General features: G+C 41.9%; 1 protein-coding gene and 1 long non-coding RNA gene across 2 annotated transcripts in view; one reads left to right on the forward strand and one right to left on the reverse strand.

Moving 5' to 3' along the window:
- The first annotated feature begins 324 nt into the window (after positions 1 to 324).
- LOC147034147 (uncharacterized) overlaps positions 325 to 17,078 on the forward strand; it is a 32,042-nt gene continuing 15,288 nt past the window's right edge. The window contains exon 1 of the long non-coding RNA XR_015057244.1: positions 325 to 1,833. This is a non-coding gene — a long non-coding RNA (uncharacterized LOC147034147). The remainder of the gene's footprint in view (positions 1,834 to 17,078) is intronic.
- RBP4 (retinol binding protein 4) overlaps positions 2,297 to 17,078 on the reverse strand; it is a 29,980-nt gene continuing 15,198 nt past the window's right edge. The window contains exons 3-5 of the mRNA XM_085877317.1: positions 4,969 to 5,075; positions 4,583 to 4,795; positions 2,297 to 2,674 (exon numbers count right to left, since the gene is read on the reverse strand). Of these exons, the coding sequence (XP_085733443.1) occupies positions 2,616 to 2,674; positions 4,583 to 4,795; positions 4,969 to 5,075 (379 nt within the window). The 3' untranslated portion in view covers positions 2,297 to 2,615. The remainder of the gene's footprint in view (positions 2,675 to 4,582; positions 4,796 to 4,968; positions 5,076 to 17,078) is intronic.

Genomic DNA, 17,078 nt, shown 5'->3' on the forward strand with positions numbered 1-17,078 from the left:
GGGTTAGAAATGGAGCATGGTTGTTCGAGAACCGAGCTGCCTTCCAGTAAAGTCGCGCTAGTTGGAGTTTTTGAGACTGGGAGCAGCCCCATGGAGAGGCCAACAAATGATGCTGAGGTTGAAGCTCAACCTCGTGACTTGCAAGTTCTCTCCAGTCTGGGCGCACAAGGTTTTTTCGTTATCTGCTTACTCTCTCTGAAGCAAACGCATAAGGTGTACTTTTATGTCCATACTGTATTGAGATTGTGTGTGTGTGTGTGTGTGTGTGTGTGTGTGTGTGTGTGTGTGTGTGTGTGTGTGTGTGTGTGTGTGTGTGTGTGTGTGTGTGTGTGTGTGTGTTGATTTATTATATGCACAGATCATGCACATATTGCACAGATCTATTCGTCATGATATTATCTCAACCTGATTAGATAACGGCAGCGGTTGGCTAAATTACGGTAACTTGGCTTGTGTGCACGATATTTCAAAAACCGTTCAAGATTTAGCTTTCATATTGCACAGATCTAGTCCTCATACCACCTAAAACGTGCGGGCTGAGAGTATCAGCTCCTTGTTTGCTTTTGTTTCACACTCATATCACAGTTCATCCAATTTTTCTTGAATTTTGAAATTAGGTACATTTTTGGCCCACCTTGTATAGTGACAGCAATAATATTCCACCATTAACGACACCCATAAAAATGTGATCGGCCCTCGGTCAATTGTGTCACCATGGGCCCACCCCCACCAGGCTGATTGACAGGTGTCCCGACCCCTCTTTGGCCTTCATTGCTGTACCCGTAGGTATGCAGCTTTGCGTACTTTGTGGATTACTTTAGTTATGAAAAATGTGAGTGGTCATTGACCTTTCCACTGTAAAATACAGTAGATTCGTGTTTAGAAAAAGTCCTGAGCTTAAACAAATTTTGAGTAAGGTTGCCTGGAAAGAAGATGAATAACTAGATATCTGCAATCACAAAGCAATCTACCTTTGGCTCACAATCCAAAGATGGCCTTATTTCTTTTCGACCACCATATGACCTTGACCTTCAACATTTAGGGATGGAGTGTAAATTAAGAAAATGTGTCACCATCTAAAATGTATCTATAAAACTCAACATCATGAAAATTGGAGGAAAGTTATTCAAGTTATGATCAAAAAGGTGTTTTTGTTAATTAGGTCACAATCAGAAAAAAGTAGGTCAAGGACAATAATCAAACATCGGGTGCTCAACTTCAGTGCAGGTTCACCATTATGATGCAAGCGGTCTGAGATTGGCAAAATTGAGCGATGCCAATAAAAACAACTTTTTCAGACCGCCATTTGACATTTAACCCGGAGGGGTATGATGGAAATTAAGTGTAAACGTTCCTTGCTCTCGGCTATCTCAGGAGGGCAATTTCTTCTGCTCTGCCAACCCTTAGTTTAGCTTTGTTGAAAAATATAATGTCTATAATTGGGTCATGACCTGAAAAATTACGTCAACCCTGCATACCTTTTATTCCCATTATTGATGCTAAATTAAATTCCAAAAGTCCTCGAACATTGGCAGAAAAAAAGTCCTCATATCATGCTTAGATGTGGGTTGTTACATTAATCTGAAGGTGATTTTGATTGATACCGAAGACCACCATGTATCTTCATGTGCATTAAAAAAAAAAACATTTTTACAGGCCCACGGGCTGGTGGAGGAGGTGCGATGTCAATCACGCACAGATCCGGACAGGTACGTGAGACAACACCAGACTTGACTTTCACAAAAACAGCCGATGAGACATTACTTCCCAGAACACTTTGGGTACCAGCAACGTCATCTTTACGACATCGCTTTTCTCTCCGCACTCAACAAGGTAATCAAGGAGGAATTTCCTCCTCTCCATGGATGCCAACCTATCGTTGTTTGTTCACGCTCGATCCTTCTTAAATGTTCAGCATCATGCAAGGAAGCAGCACGTACCGTATTTTAAAGTCTTTGGTGTGATTCGGTCGGGATTTGAATTGCTGACCTTCTTGACTCAAAGTGTATGCTTTAACCATTACTCCGCTGAGTCCAGAACTTCTCATGTATTAACTGTTTGTATAAGATAAGGAGTCACTGCAAAGTGTTGGCCGTGATGGAGACGGGCGTTGTCCGATTTAGAGATAGCTTTTTGAGAGATCCCATCTGTTTGGTATCTCCTCTATTGAGGTTGATCAGAAGACTTCACCTGCTGATATGAATTTTGATTTACTGCAGTCAATAAAGGTTAGGTGCTGAGGAACATCCTTGCACTACAAGTATGCAACAGGCAGTCGACAATATAATAAAAATCATTCAATTGAAAGGACAAAGTTTATCTGGAAAGTCTATTCCAGTCACTGAGCATTGCGCTCCACTTTGTACTGTTTATGTCATTGAGAAACAAGAAAATTATTCTATCGGTTTCATGGCGCGCTCATGTCAATAATGCAATAATAGCACATTGCAATAATTGTTCACAAATTTGTGCAATAAGCTTATTAAGGCAGACAAGAGTCAAACGATGAAAGTTGTCATCATACTTCATCTACTAATCTCTTCCCTCGTCTCTCCTGTGTAAATCGCATGAAGCTTTCAGGTTGAGGGGCAGAGCAGGGAACAAAGGAACAAACTTTAGTTGTCCACATTAGTTGTGCGCAGGGAATGAACTTCATCTTTCACTGGACACTTGCCTGTGAGTGATAGTCAGACAGCATTATGTTAGGCATCCAAAGCTTTCATTCTAAATGAAGAGTAAATTGAACACTTTCTAGTTAAGTTGGCACAGTATTTATACATTAGAAACTAGAAGGGCACTCGGTGGAGCACATACCTCCGCCAGGCTAATTAGTTTACGTTTTGTGTATCTCTGATGGGCCGGATCTGGATTCGGACCTAAACTAAAATTTAATAGGCTTGTTCTTGTCACCTTTAGAAGCAACTCATCCACCAAGTTTTGTCCGAATCTGTCCGTAACTTTTTTATAATGGTTGGTGATATCATGCTACTTTTGGTTTTTAGCTCCATCACTCAATGGTGCAAAATCACTTAAAAAATTCTCGGATCCAAATTTGGATCTTCACCAAAATCTAATCATTTCTTCCGTGTCACACTCTCCACCAAATTTCGTCCGAATCCATCCACAACTTTTTGAGATATTTTTTGTTCACAAACAAAAAGAGGGTGAAAACATAACCTTCGTCCACTGCTCGTGCAAAGGAATCGCTGTTGGAATTCAAAACCCTTTCAAAGAAACTTAAAACACGGGGAAGCACATTTGGCCCATCACACCTGTGCTTGGTAACCTGATTATGTTTCTTAACTTCTATGAATGTCCCTTAATATGTTCATTAATTAATCAAACTAAGTTATCGGTTTATTTGTCTGGCAGGTAGACCTGAGCAGGTGTTCCCAAACCCAGGGTTACTCTCCTCAAATTTCCGGATTTTGAAGGAGGGTTTTCATGTCAAAAGCGTTTTTTCTGAGATTTTTTTTTACTCGTAGGTACCAATGCATACTGGTACCATTTGGGTTGCAAGGCGAATGCGATTTCAAATTTTAGGTCGTGGATAAAAAAGTTTGGGAACCACTGGCCGAGAGGTATGGGCACTCTCCTCTTAGCTGTCGAGCCTGAGGTTTAAATCTCGGTCCAGCAATAAACTCATCCTGGTGGTTTGCAGGTAATGAGAGCTATCATTGTGTCTGTCGTCCATCGGAATGATGTTAAATTGGGCATCCCATTACTTGGTGGTTAAAGACCCCATGGTGTTCTTTGGAAAGAATAAGCGAGCTCTTGTCGACACGCTGGCCAAATTCCAAAGTTCCTGCTCTAACCTCCAGGGGACACTGCACCACTGGCCCTGTCACACCTGCAAATGATGCTCCCCACAGCCATGTGCTGCATACAAAGGAAGATAAGTTTACTTTTTTGTGTATCTTTGAACACTTTACGTCTACATCCTTTTTCAGCTTTTAGATTTAGAGGAACTAGCACGTTGCCGGTGCCCGTATGGGATTCTAAACGGGGTCGGGATGTGGGTGACAAAAATGCAAATAGTATCTTCTGTCATTGATCCGGCAAGATGAGAGCAGCAATTCACATTTATTGCCACATCTGATTCAATTTAAATGCTCTAATGGCGACAAGGTCCTCCATATGAAACAGTTTGTTTCAATATATGTAGCTTTTTGACGTCTTGGGTCCATAATAAAAATTAGTATTGACGTCAAAGCCAGTAACCAATTCCAAATTAATGATAGGATACCATGGGATGTTTAATGTCCACAATGTAAATGGAGATGCGTCGGTATCCATGACATAACTTTTAGATGGGACAGCCAGCTTTACCCAAATCCTAAGGATTCCATTATCTGAGATGTAGTGTCAGACTAAATGTCTCAATGGTGAACATGCTACCAATTAAGAAATCCTCTAGGCCTAGAATGACCTGTTAATCACATGAAATTAAGTACAGGTACTGCTCAAGCTATTACGACAAGTTAGAATAGTTAATAATACCTGTTACATCGCTTGCTTTTGTTCAATTAGAATGAAATTTTTAGCCAAGGTTCAGGTCAAAAACTGCCGTTATATAGCTCACCGTCATTTAGGAGTCTCCGGTACTGCTTGGCAAGACAGAGTCTTCTTTGAGCTGAATTGATTCTCCTCTTGGTGGCACGTGGGAGCTCTTCCAGTGAGCGAGAGAAAATCAACGAGTAGCTGTCAGAGCAGGATCCATCCTCATTGCGCTCTCGGCAGCTATATGTTACAGCGAAGCTATTGTAGTCGGTATCTATGACCCAGAAGTCATCCTCTAATGTGACAAACAAAGCAGTTGGCCTTCAGTCACTATTCAGGTTTGAACCCCTATTAGATCCATTTCCATTTTTATACAAATATAGTCAACAAAATGACGATACAGAAGAATGATATTCTGACAAGCCTTACAAAAGCAACACAACATAATAGGAATCGGGGCCTACTTACCACCCCTTGCCAGGTACTCGAAGATGCCCCGGTATTTCATTTGGAAAATGGATGGATGGTTGGTGTTGATAAATTTTCCGTGCATTTCAGCGCATGTAACCCAGGTCCTGGCAAACATATGTTAACAGATAAGTAAGACTTCCTATACATCTTAGTATTTATCATCCTATTACACAACTACAGCACCTGCCCAGTTGTCCATGCCAGTCGTTTTCAACTGTAGTGTAGGGGCAGCTTTGCAGAGTGTACTTAGTGGAGTAAACAGGAATTTGAGTTATTAAATAGCAATGGTTAATGAGTTGGTTATCGAGTTGTCGAGTTCCGCCAATTTGTGTCCGACTTCTGGTGACATTCATGATCAGATTTCTCGAATCATTCCTCTCCTGCACTGCTTCCTGTAGCTCTGAAAGAGACAGCTTGTTGGTGTGCAGCATTTACTCCATCCATCGGGCACATACAAGGTATGTCTCTTCCTCCTCTTCCTTCAACCACACCCAACATAGTTTACTTCTCCAGGCTGTCGTTTTCTGCACACGTGATGTTTCCAAAGTATGACCGTTTCTGTTTTATCATCAGTCCTTCTAATCTACAGGCTCGTCGAATTTCTTCAAGCACTGATTTGTTTGTTACTCTATGTGTGTGAAACGAACAGCATGGTTTAGCAATATGGCACTTTCAAAATGATCGGTGTGCGCATGCGCAGCAACCCCAGGAAGCTGAAGAGTTTGAGGTTGGTTGGTTGGTCATCAAGCCACACTCATCGGTCGAGCTCCCGGCTCGGGGACACCATCCTCCAGTAACCCCGCCCAAATGCCGTCCTTGCTGCTGCATTGGGTGCTCGATGTTCCTAGCACGACCAGATGATGTTGCTTTGATTTGGCTTTGTATTGTGGTTTTGTAATGAAATGCAGGTTTGTGTGTTGCAAAGCGTGTATGGATGTGCTGAAAATAGGTGCAGGGAATGAATGAGACAGATTAAGAAGGATGAAGGGGCGTGGGGGTGGGTGGAGAGATGTATATAAGAAGAGTGAGTATTTTGAGAACAGTTAAAAGAGGGAATTCAAACCTCCTGCACAAACACAACGCATTTCCCTGTCTACTGATACGAATAATAATAATAACCATTCCTTTCAAGTGGTGAGGTGCATCGGGCTGCAGAGGCAGTTTAATTTGGCTCAGGAGTACAATCCTGAATGGGTCACCACTCTGACGCACAATACTCAAATGGCTATTACCCCCAGTAAGCTGGTACTCATTTTGCCAACCTCGCGAGGATGAGAGGCTGAGTCAACCCACCTGGTGTTATTTCAATGGTAGGACAGGAGCTCAAACTCAAGACCCGAAGATCTTAAGCTTTGTCTTTGAGGGAAATGTGACACTGGTGCTGTCTTTTTGCATCGTATGCAAATGCATTTTATTTACTAGTTCATATCATATTTCATATCAGTGTTTCAGTACACGTTAAACAATAGCCAGATTTGGACAGTAAGCCTGGTTGTAGACATGAACTTTCTTAGAATAGATTTCCTGAATCCTGGCCTGGACACCCTTGTGTTGACCACTCATGTTTGGTGTGCCATCATAGTTTGGGGCTCTCATTTTAGTGGTGTTTTCCTAAAGGCGCTGTCACACCTTGACGATTTAGCCAGCAATGGCAACGTATAAAAATGTATGTAAAACGTTGGCGTACGCTGAAATTGATTTTTTTTTTTTTTAAAGTTTTGGTCGTATTCATAACGTGTTGGTCGTATGCATAACATATTAGTAATGGGCACAGACAGTTTCGTTGTCTTAGAGATAACTTATACCAACGAATGCTTAGCCTGTTGTTGGCGTTCACAACCTATGCCCAGCGATAGTTTAACTTAGGCATAGCGCGCTACACGTATCGCCGACGAACTCGTGGCGTAGCCTGTTAAAAACTAACCGCACGCCGATTTAAATCATAACCGCCTGAAAATTGGAAGTGTCAACCACGCAGTCACACCTTGACGTTTTAGCCAGCGTATGCCGACCTATGAAAAATTTGCTGAACCAAGCTGGCACACGTCGAATACGTTATGGGTAAGTTGTGTATACGTTAAGAGCACGCTGAAAAACGATGAAGTATGCTGTCATATTTCGTGGTACGTCTCATACGTCGTGAAATTTCAAGCATGCTGAAAATTTTACGAAGTACTCGTCGTATGGCTCACAAGTTCCGCTACGCTGGGAATAAGTTGTAGGCACGATATGCGATCGTTAACACACGTCGACACAAGTTCCTTGTAAGTTACTCATAAGTCGAAACACGTCGAGGTCAGGTCAGGGTCAGGTGTGGGAGCATGTGCCAGAACAGCGCGTCGCTGCATCCACTTTCCGCCGGTACTCCAGGGGCCTCCGTCTGGCCATCCCCCAGGCAGATGCCAGGCCCATCCCCATCTCCTTGAGATGATGGTCAACCTGCTGCAACCACGAGGCACGTGGTCGACCCACTGGCCTCCTCCACTCATGAGACTCCCTCGCTGAGAGAATCTGGTGAGCAGGATCAGTGTCAGGAAAACGAGCCACATGTTCATACAGCCGCAACTGACGCTCACGGACTATGCAGGTAACAAATCTCATCCGAGTCTCTCTCAGCAACCGCTCGTTGGACACAAAATCCGACCAGCGATAGCCAAGGATTCTCTGAAGAGACCTGGTACCAAAGGAATTAAGTCTCCATCTCAGATCCTTGGTCAGAGTCCAAGTCTCACATCCATAGAGCAAGACTGGAAGTACCAAGGACCTGAAGACTCGGACTTTCGTCCTCCCGCACAGGTACGGGCAGCGCCACACCCCATGATCCAGTGAATCCATGACTCCCCAGGCCCGACCCAGACGTCTATTGACCTCTGACTAGCAGCCAGCAGAGACATGAATATCACTGCCAAGGTAAGTGAATCTCTCCACGACCTCAACATCCTCACCACAAACAGACACAGACAGGACAGCAGCATCCAAGATATCACCGAAAGCCTGGATCTTAGTTTTGACCCAAGAAACCCGTAATCCCAGCAGCTCCGACTCCTCATTCAGCACCTCGAGGGCCCCCAAAAGGATGTCTAAAGTCTCCGCAAAGATGACTGCATCGTCTGCAAAGTCAAGGTTCGAGATCTTGACATTCCCAAACGATGCACCGCAGCTTGATCTCTCCGACATCCTCCCTAAAATCCAGTCCATACAAGTGCTGAAAAGTGTGGGGGCAAGTACACATCCCTGACGAACTCCAACAACTGGAAATAAGTCAGAGATGGTACCACCACACTTCACAGCACTCTCAGTACCAGAGTAGAGTTCAGACATCAGATCGATCAGTTTTGGTGGCACCCCACGAAGACCAAGAATCCTCCAGAGGACATCCCGATTCACTGAATCGAACGCTTTACCGAGATCAACATAGGCTGCAAGCAGCCCCTGCCGAAACTCTCGTCTGCGTTCGGTGAGGACAAGAAGTGCAAGGTTACGGTCAATCGTTGACGTCGAGGTAATGTTTAGCATACCCGAAACTTATTTTCTCCGTCAAGGCACATTTTCTTTTTTTCTCCTTGGCTCCGTGAAGGCACGTGACGAAATATCTGAAGTTGTTGTTATTGTTTTTATTTTTTATTTTTTTTAGTCTATTACGAATTTTAAAATATATTCGGACATTTGCTTTTAAGTTTCGACGTCGACGTGACAATATCCTCAAACAGAAAATATTCACAGAGGAACTAAGAATAAGACATGAGCAAACTGAAGAGGCAATCGGACGTGACGTAACGGCACGTGACGAAATATCGGAAGTTATTGTTGTTGTTTTTTTTAACGCTGCCAATACGCCATTGTGCGGTAGCTGTAAATTAGAAACACGTTCAGTAAGTTCTGTGGTCGTCTGGAAGACGTCAATCAAATATGTCTAGATACGTCAATATGCGTTGGAGGTACGTTACACATACAGTAAGTTCAAAGCACGTTACTCATAGGTTAGAAATAAGTTTCGGGTACGCTAATCATTACCTCGACGTGTTTCGACTTATGAGTAACTTACAAGTAGCGTGTGTCGACGTGTGTCAACGATCACATAACGTGCCTACAACTTATGGCCAGCGTAGCGGAACGCGTGAGCCATACACTGGCATACGTCGTCAAATTTCAAGCATGCTAAAATTTGAGGACAACCGCAAGGTACAACGATGAAAGCCAGCGTACTACGACGTATGGCAGTGTTTTTCAGCGTGCTCTTAACGTATACAAAACTTACCCATAACGTATTCGACGTATTGACGTATTGACGTGTTTTCTAAATTACAGAGCCACTTTTTTTCTGCCCGTCACATTATGATTGGCAGTTGTTTATAAAGATTCATGTTGATGCACATCTCGCTGAAATGTCTATAATGCAATGTTGTTTTATTTAATTTGTGTATTAAAATTCTCCCAAAACAAGGGTGAAAGCTACTCAAGGTTTTTGGGTTGTATACAGTACGTGCAGTAGTAAGTAATCACACTGACTACGATCTTACGATTCCTGAAGAATTGCCGAAATCGGCCAAGAACTAATACTGTGAGTGTGTGTGTGTGTGTGTGTGTGTGTGTGTGTGTGTGTGTGTGTGTGTGTGTGTGTGTGTGTGTGTGTGTGTGTGTGTGTGTGTGTGTACGTTCATACATAAAGCGTTGCATTTTCTCTCTGGTAACTCCCCTACCCCCACCTACCTCTCTCTCTTTCTCTGTCACATCCATGCTCCGCCCCTTCCTAATACAGAGCAGCACCCTCCCACACATCTCTTCCTCTCTCCCCCTCTCTCTTCTCTCCCCCCACCCTTTTCATGCGTCCGAGCAGTGTTTGTCTCCAGATAGCCGTCTCCGGACATGTCCGGCTGAGAGTTTATCTCCAGACGTGTCCTGGTGGTGTTTGTGTCTGGGCGGTGTTTGTTCCGGACATGTCCGGGCGGTGTTTGTCTCCGGACGTGTCCAGGCAGTGTTTGTCTCCGGACGTGGCCGGGCGGTGTTTGTCTCCGGACATGGCCGGGCAGTGTTTGTCTCCAGACGTGGCCGGGCGGTGTTTGTCTCCGGACGTGGCCGGGCGGTGTTTATCTCTGGGTGCTATTTATAGTACGATGAGTAGAAAATGGATTTCAGTATTATTTTGTTTCCATCTTCGATGTTATTCTGTGCAGAAACATTTTGATGAGACAGTATGAATTGTAATTTACTCTCCACCACACGTCTGCCTTTCCTTCCTCTCACTGCCTTCTCTTTCCCCATCTCTCCTCACTCTTCCTCTCTCCTCGCTCCCCTTCCTCCTCCACCTTCTCACTTTTCCGCTTCTTTCTCCCTCCCCCCCCCCAATTTTAGTATTTCCGTCAGTGTAGCGACGGGTGGTATTTTCTAGTATACTAATGAATGTCAGAGTGTGTGTGTCTCTTCCATGACTCCAAAACCATGAAACCTGGTAGCCTGAAACTTTACATGCATACAAAGGGAACTACAAGGAAGTGTTTGAGAGAAAATTGGGTGTTTTGATTCATTAAAACACCCCTTTTGAAGATAACGGCCTTATTTTATTATATCCTTTATCAGGTGCATCCTTGACCACCTCGCTCTCTGGATGGAGTCTTTTGGGTTACCTCGCTGAGGTCTGAAACTGCCATGTTTTTTGGTTTCCTCAACCATGCCTTGACTTAAAACAGGCCACGATTTCTTCCCGATAGTTTTTTTTTTTTCATTTTCCTCGCTCATATTACCAAATCCTTGTTGATCATAGCTACAAATCGCTTGGTACATTGCGATGCTTATAAACGCCTGCAGACGCCAGTGTTCGTGGCTTTATTTCATTTCCTCAAATGCCATAACTGCGAGAATCTCTTAAACCAAGCCAAATTACAAAATTTAAGCCCCAGGATTGAATTCAGCAGCAGTTTATTTGTCTACTCAGTATTCATGTGTCTAATTCGGACATTGCTTGGTTATTTCTGGGTGCATGGGTTTATATTGACTGACGGCAATTGGTAATCGCTTGCCAAGCCAGGCGTTCCATTGGAGTGCTTGCTTGAGTGCTTAAGCTACTTGGCGAGTGTTCACCACGCTGCTTGGTTGTTCATTTCAAAATGCAAGAAGTAAGACCCGTCGCTTCGGTGATGGAAATACCAATCTTTGTGAAATTGCTAAAAGAAAAATATAAACAATAAATATTGACATTAAGTTTAATATTCTTCTACTATTTGGACGATTATATTTAGGGAAGAAAAGACTAAGGAATGTGCAGAAAGTGGAACTTCATTTGGTGCAACGCCGTGCTCTTTAACCTTCTTTTACCCATGGCACCCATAACGTATCCATAAAGCAAAGTACCCATGACGACTCAATTGTCATGGGTACTTTTTTTTGGCAATTACGTACGCTGTTTGCTTTTGCATATGCAGTTACCTTTATAGTATGTATATCTATACGTGTGTGTGTGTGTGTGTGTGTGTGTGTGTGTGTGTGTGTGTGTGTGTGTGTGTGTGTGTCAGTGTATCTCCTCCATAATTCCAAAACTATAAAACCAAGCAGCCTGAACTTCACTGTTATTCTGTGCAGAATAAGAAAACTCCAAAGAAGTGCAAGAGTGAAAATTGGGTGTTTGGGTTAATTAGAACACCTCTTTTGAAGATATAATTAACGGCCTTATTTAATTATATCCGACATCAGGCGATCCTCGGCCACCTCGCTGTATGGGGTCTTACTTAAAGCGTTTCCTCGGTAACCTCGCTGTGGTCTGAAGCCGCCATGTTATTTGGCCTGCTCACCCATGCCTTGACTTGGAACACTCTGTCATGATTTCTTAACGATAACGTTTTTTTGTCACTTTCCTCACTCATATTATCGAATGCCTGTTCATCATAACTACAAATCATTGGTGGACATCGCTTTTGTATGTACTATAAGTTTTCAAATTAGGAGCTTGGAGCGATTTCATGCATTATATGATACAATTTTCCACGATCTACTATCTCGGACTAATTGAAGTATATTATCAAAATATTATTTCGGTTTTGAGGATCGGATATCGTCCGGACCAAGTAAGTGTCAATCTGTTGTGAAATCTGATAATTGAAATAAATAACGAGTCTTATACCTAAGCCGATATACCTATTTACTTTAAGCAACCAAAGCAATGTTCCCTCCTTCTCCATAGATACACAAGAAAATGTGTAACTACCAAAGCATTAAATTTATCTTTTTCAACACTTTGGATAATTATACTGAGTGAACAAAAAAAATTAGGAACGCGCCAAAATTAACCAGCTTCATCGAGCTATATGATTCAATGCATTCACTGTTAGATATCGTGCCCAGTCCCCCAGAGGGACCGCCTATCCATAGTATCTGCCAGATCTGTGTGTATATTTTCAGAGGTTTGGTGAGATGCTCTTCGGGGTATCAAAGCAAACCTGGTTAAAAAAAAAAAACGGACGTTTTCAAGAAAGGTTATAACGTTTGCACGGACCCCAAACAGATCTACTGCATGACGCATGCACAGACGAGCAGGCAAGATGGCTGATTATCTGCAATGTTCATGTCACTGGCGATTAAACTTTGCGATGTCTCCAGGGTTGTTCTACATTAAACAGCAACTCTTTTGTGGATAAAGTTATTATTTGAATGAATTCATTTAATTTCTTTAACTGCTGCGTGTGCGGTGAAGACTGGGTTTAAAGTTAACGGGGATCCTATATGATATGCAGCGACAGCCTGGCCAACTGTTCCTTATCAACCATTTAATTGCAGTGCTTGCATGAGTGCTTAAGCCACTTGCCGAACATTTTACAGTCGATCGCCGTGCTGCGCAACGTCCTTCTGAGCGAATCGTTCACTCGCTGCAGACGCTTTTGCCCGCCACGTCATTCAGAGTGAGTGGTTCGTGCTCCGTCGTCCCGAGCGAGTAGTTGTGAAATAACGTTTGTGAACATATAACTGGAACATCTATATTAGTCCATGGGCCAAGGCCCTAATTTTCATGAATCGCTATCTGATTAGTGGCAATTGTTTATGATGTTTTTCAGATGTGTATATATATCTCAGGCATCATTTAAGCCTGGGTAGCCCTCGTAATATGGTAGCTCTCGTAATATGGTAGCTTAGCAGTAGTTACCCTTGATTTTCTGTTTTTAATCAGGAAAAAATTAGGAAAATTGAATTTCAGCTTCAGGACATTCAAAATGTTTTTAAAATGATCAAATATATATTTATTTTGTTACAGGTAATTGGTTGGTATGATGTAAATACAAAGATTGTCAATGATGTGGGTATATATTGAGAAATAAATTATATTATGAGAATTTAAGTCCCTAATATTCCTCAATATGGAATTCTGTGGCTGACACTTTATTCTATATGTCAAAGACTATTGTATTTAAGAGAATGCTTTATATGCCCAAAACATCCCCAATCACTGCCAATAACTGGATAAGTATTATTTACCTAAAATATATGTATGAATTTTGAAAATTTAACATTCAGTTACCCCTACCCCCGTAATTGAAAAATAACACATTTTTATATTTGTTACTACTGATGAATGCATATCATTAAATACCTTGGTAGGATATATTTATATCACATTTACATTTATCTACTAGTCATGAGGGAACATAAATGCATGATTTCTTTGCTTTGCTTTACTTTTGTGGTGATGGATATGGCCATACGCTACTTTGTTTCAGGTGTATCAGACAGGGCCCAACAGCGATGTCCACTGACCATCCTGCCAAGCGACCTCGAGTTGACCATGAGGATTGTGTTTGTATAGTGCACAGTCCTAATGAAGACATTACAGCTGTTACATCAACTGAAGGATAATGACTCCTGGCAAACATTACTGCGGGCTGCAAAGATATGAAATCATCAGCCCCTTCTGGATATTGCTAAACAATTGAATGGAAATGAACTTCCACAATTAACATACCATGCAAAATGCCGAAAACTCTTTACAATGAAGAAACAGTTGGAGGCTATAGAGCGTAAGGAATCACCCATTGACAAGCTCCATGAAATTGCAACTGTTAGACGATCTATTCGAGAACAACCCAGTACTTCCAGGGTATATGAACAGAAGTGTATCCTGTGTCAGAAACAGAGCAAGTATATATCTGGGTCCAAGACCCGTGAAGTCTTGCAGAAATGCGTAACTACTGGAGCAGATGCCAAACTTCGTGAAGTTGCTGTTAGTAAATTAGATGACAGAGTAGTTTCCTTACTTAGTAGAGAAGCAGTAGCTGCAGAGGCTCATTTTCACAGGTCATGTTACAGAGCATATACCAAAGAAGATTATGTGAAAAAATGTTCATCTACTGACAGTCCAGCTGAAAATGAGTACTGTAAAATTGAGGACAAAGCCTTCCAGTATGTATGTCATTATATCCGGTGCAATTTATTTGTGAACCCCCGTGCTATAATGTTTAATGATCTCCGGACCATGCTACTGGACCACATGAAAGAGTTGGGTTGTACACAGGTCTCGGATTCAACTAGGAAGAACCTACGCTGCAAGTTAGAAGAAGAATTTCAGGATTCTGTGAACATTATTAGTGATGAGAAAAGGTCAGCTTGTAATTTATCCAGATAGTATCTCTCAAGATAAATTAGTTTTTGACATTCTGAATTTACAGCAAGAACTAAGCATCCTGAAGTTAAATTAATCTGACAATAGGACAATATTGACAAAAGCAGCATTGATACTTCGTGCTGATATTTTGGCCCATAATGATACAGAAATATGGCCCCCACAGCTAGAGGAATTGAACAATGCAGATGCATTCTTGTCTACATCTGTAATTCATTTTTATCACACAGTAATAGCAGGAACATGTGGTGATGAAAACCTAACAGTTTCAGCCAACAGGCAAATCAAGTCCTTTGGGCAAGACCTCATTCATGCTGTAACTAGGGAGAAAGAGACATCGGCAAAGAATGTTCCACCTTGAGATGTGATTCAAAGCCCATCAACATGCATCATAGACGGCATGAGTCTGGTACAGAAGATCAAAGGTGAACACAAGACTTTTGCACAACTTGCTGAACAAGTGCATAAATCGGCATTACAAGATGGTGCCAATAGCCAGAGAATTGATGTAGTGTTTGATGTTTACAAACCCTTATCAATCAAGAATGCTGAAAGGTGCAGAAGAGGAGCTGAGGAGAGTATTAAGCTCAGAAATATAACTGGGGGTCAGACAATTCATCAATGGCGAAAGTTCTTGGGTAGTGCAGATAACAAAACCAGTTTGGTACAGTATTTTGTCAAAGAGTGGACATCACCAACTTTCACGCAGAGACTAAACAATAAGGAGATGTATGTGACATGCAATACAGAGTGCTATCACATAACTAAAGACTCTTCAGAAGAAGAAAAAGACTTGTATGCTGATCATGAAGAGGCCGATACAAGAGTTCTTCTGCATAAAAAGCATGCTGCAGATCATGGCTACAAAGTTGTGGTCATTACAGCTGAAGACACTGATATCCTGGTCCTTGCTCTCGCCCTGAATGGTACTATTGGATGTGCAGTATATCAACGAAGAGGTACCAAATCATGTCAACAGCACATTGACGTAAAGAAAATGGCCTTACACCATGGTGATGATGTGTGCAAAGCCATCATTGGGTTGAATGCATTCACAGGTTGTGATACTGTAAGTGCCTTTGCTGGAAAGGGCAAGGTGAAGCCATTAAAATTACTTCAGAAATGTCCAGATTTCTATAAATGTCTGGGCAATCTGGGGGAATCTTGGGAGCTGTCAGATAAACAGTTCAGAGATTTAGAGACCTTCACTTGCAGAATGTATCTGCCACAACTGCTAAGCTGTTGTGATATCAATGAATGTCGCTATCTGATGTTCTGCACTCGAAAAGGGGAAGGGGACTCTTCACAACTGCCTCCATGTCATGATACACTGTATCAACACACTCTCCGTACTAACTACCAGGCAGCCATTTGGAGACGTAGCTTAGAACAAGAGATCTGTGCTCCTGATCCAGTTGGACATGGCTGGACTCTAGAAGACAACAGTGTCCTAGGTGTCAAGTGGATGACTGGATTGCCTGCTTCACAGACAGTTCTTGATCCACTGAGTTGTAACTGTTGTAGAGTTTGCAAAGCTCCACATTGCTCATGCAAAGGAAATGGGCTGAAGTGCACTTTGAGGTGCAAGTTACAAACCTGTGAAAACAGACTACAAGATGATGAGGAAAATGACGAAGGACCAGACTTCCATGAGGAAATGGATGAGGAATATGAGGAGGAAGATTGACTTTCTAAAGTGCCTTAGTTTATAGTGTTTGTAGTGCTCCAAAGTGCTTTGGTAATCTCTTAAATTCCTAGTGATGTTAACAAATAGACAAGAGTGATAACCAGTAATCTAATATGCCATGTCATGTTGTATGGTACATCATTAAGCAAATGGATGAAAAAAGCATATTTTTCTAATTTAGGGGGGTAGGGTAGCTCAATGTAAAATATTAAAAAAGCCAAATATGTTTTTGAATTTCTGATGCATTACCAGTTACTAGCAATGATTGGGGATGTTTTTCAGGCATAAAGCACAGCTTTATCTCAATTAGTTTTATGAATATTGAATAAAACGTCCATACGCAAAATCAAATGTGAGGCTATTTTTTTGCTAATTTTGTGGTAAAAATGGAAAAATCTTAAAATCAATCAATTAAAAAAATATTTTTTGTGTTTACAAATCATTGATAATTTATTTGTTACATATTGAAAGCAAGTTTTGGTCATTGTGGTCCATATTTTGTAAAAGTTTGTAAAATTTTGATGAAATTTCAATTTTCATCACTAATACTACCTAAAAAACAGACTATCGAGGGTAACCACTATTAAGCTACCATATTGCGAGGGCGACCCAGGCTTAAATGATGCCTGAGACATGTACCTGACTGAAAAACATCATAAACAATTGCCACTAATTCGATACCGATAAACCCCATGGTCCATGTACTATATAAATGCAACGTTGTTTTTCATTGTTGGCGATATCAGCCAAGTGTGTGTGTGTGCGTGTGTGGATCATAAAGCAAATCTCTCTCTCTCTCTCTCTCTCTCTCTCTCTCTC

Source organism: Eptatretus burgeri, chromosome 1 (assembly GCF_056783735.1).
Source record: "Eptatretus burgeri isolate ZD-2024b chromosome 1, Ebu_testis_v1, whole genome shotgun sequence".
In the NCBI taxonomy this organism is placed as follows: domain Eukaryota; kingdom Metazoa; phylum Chordata; class Myxini; order Myxiniformes; family Myxinidae; genus Eptatretus; species Eptatretus burgeri.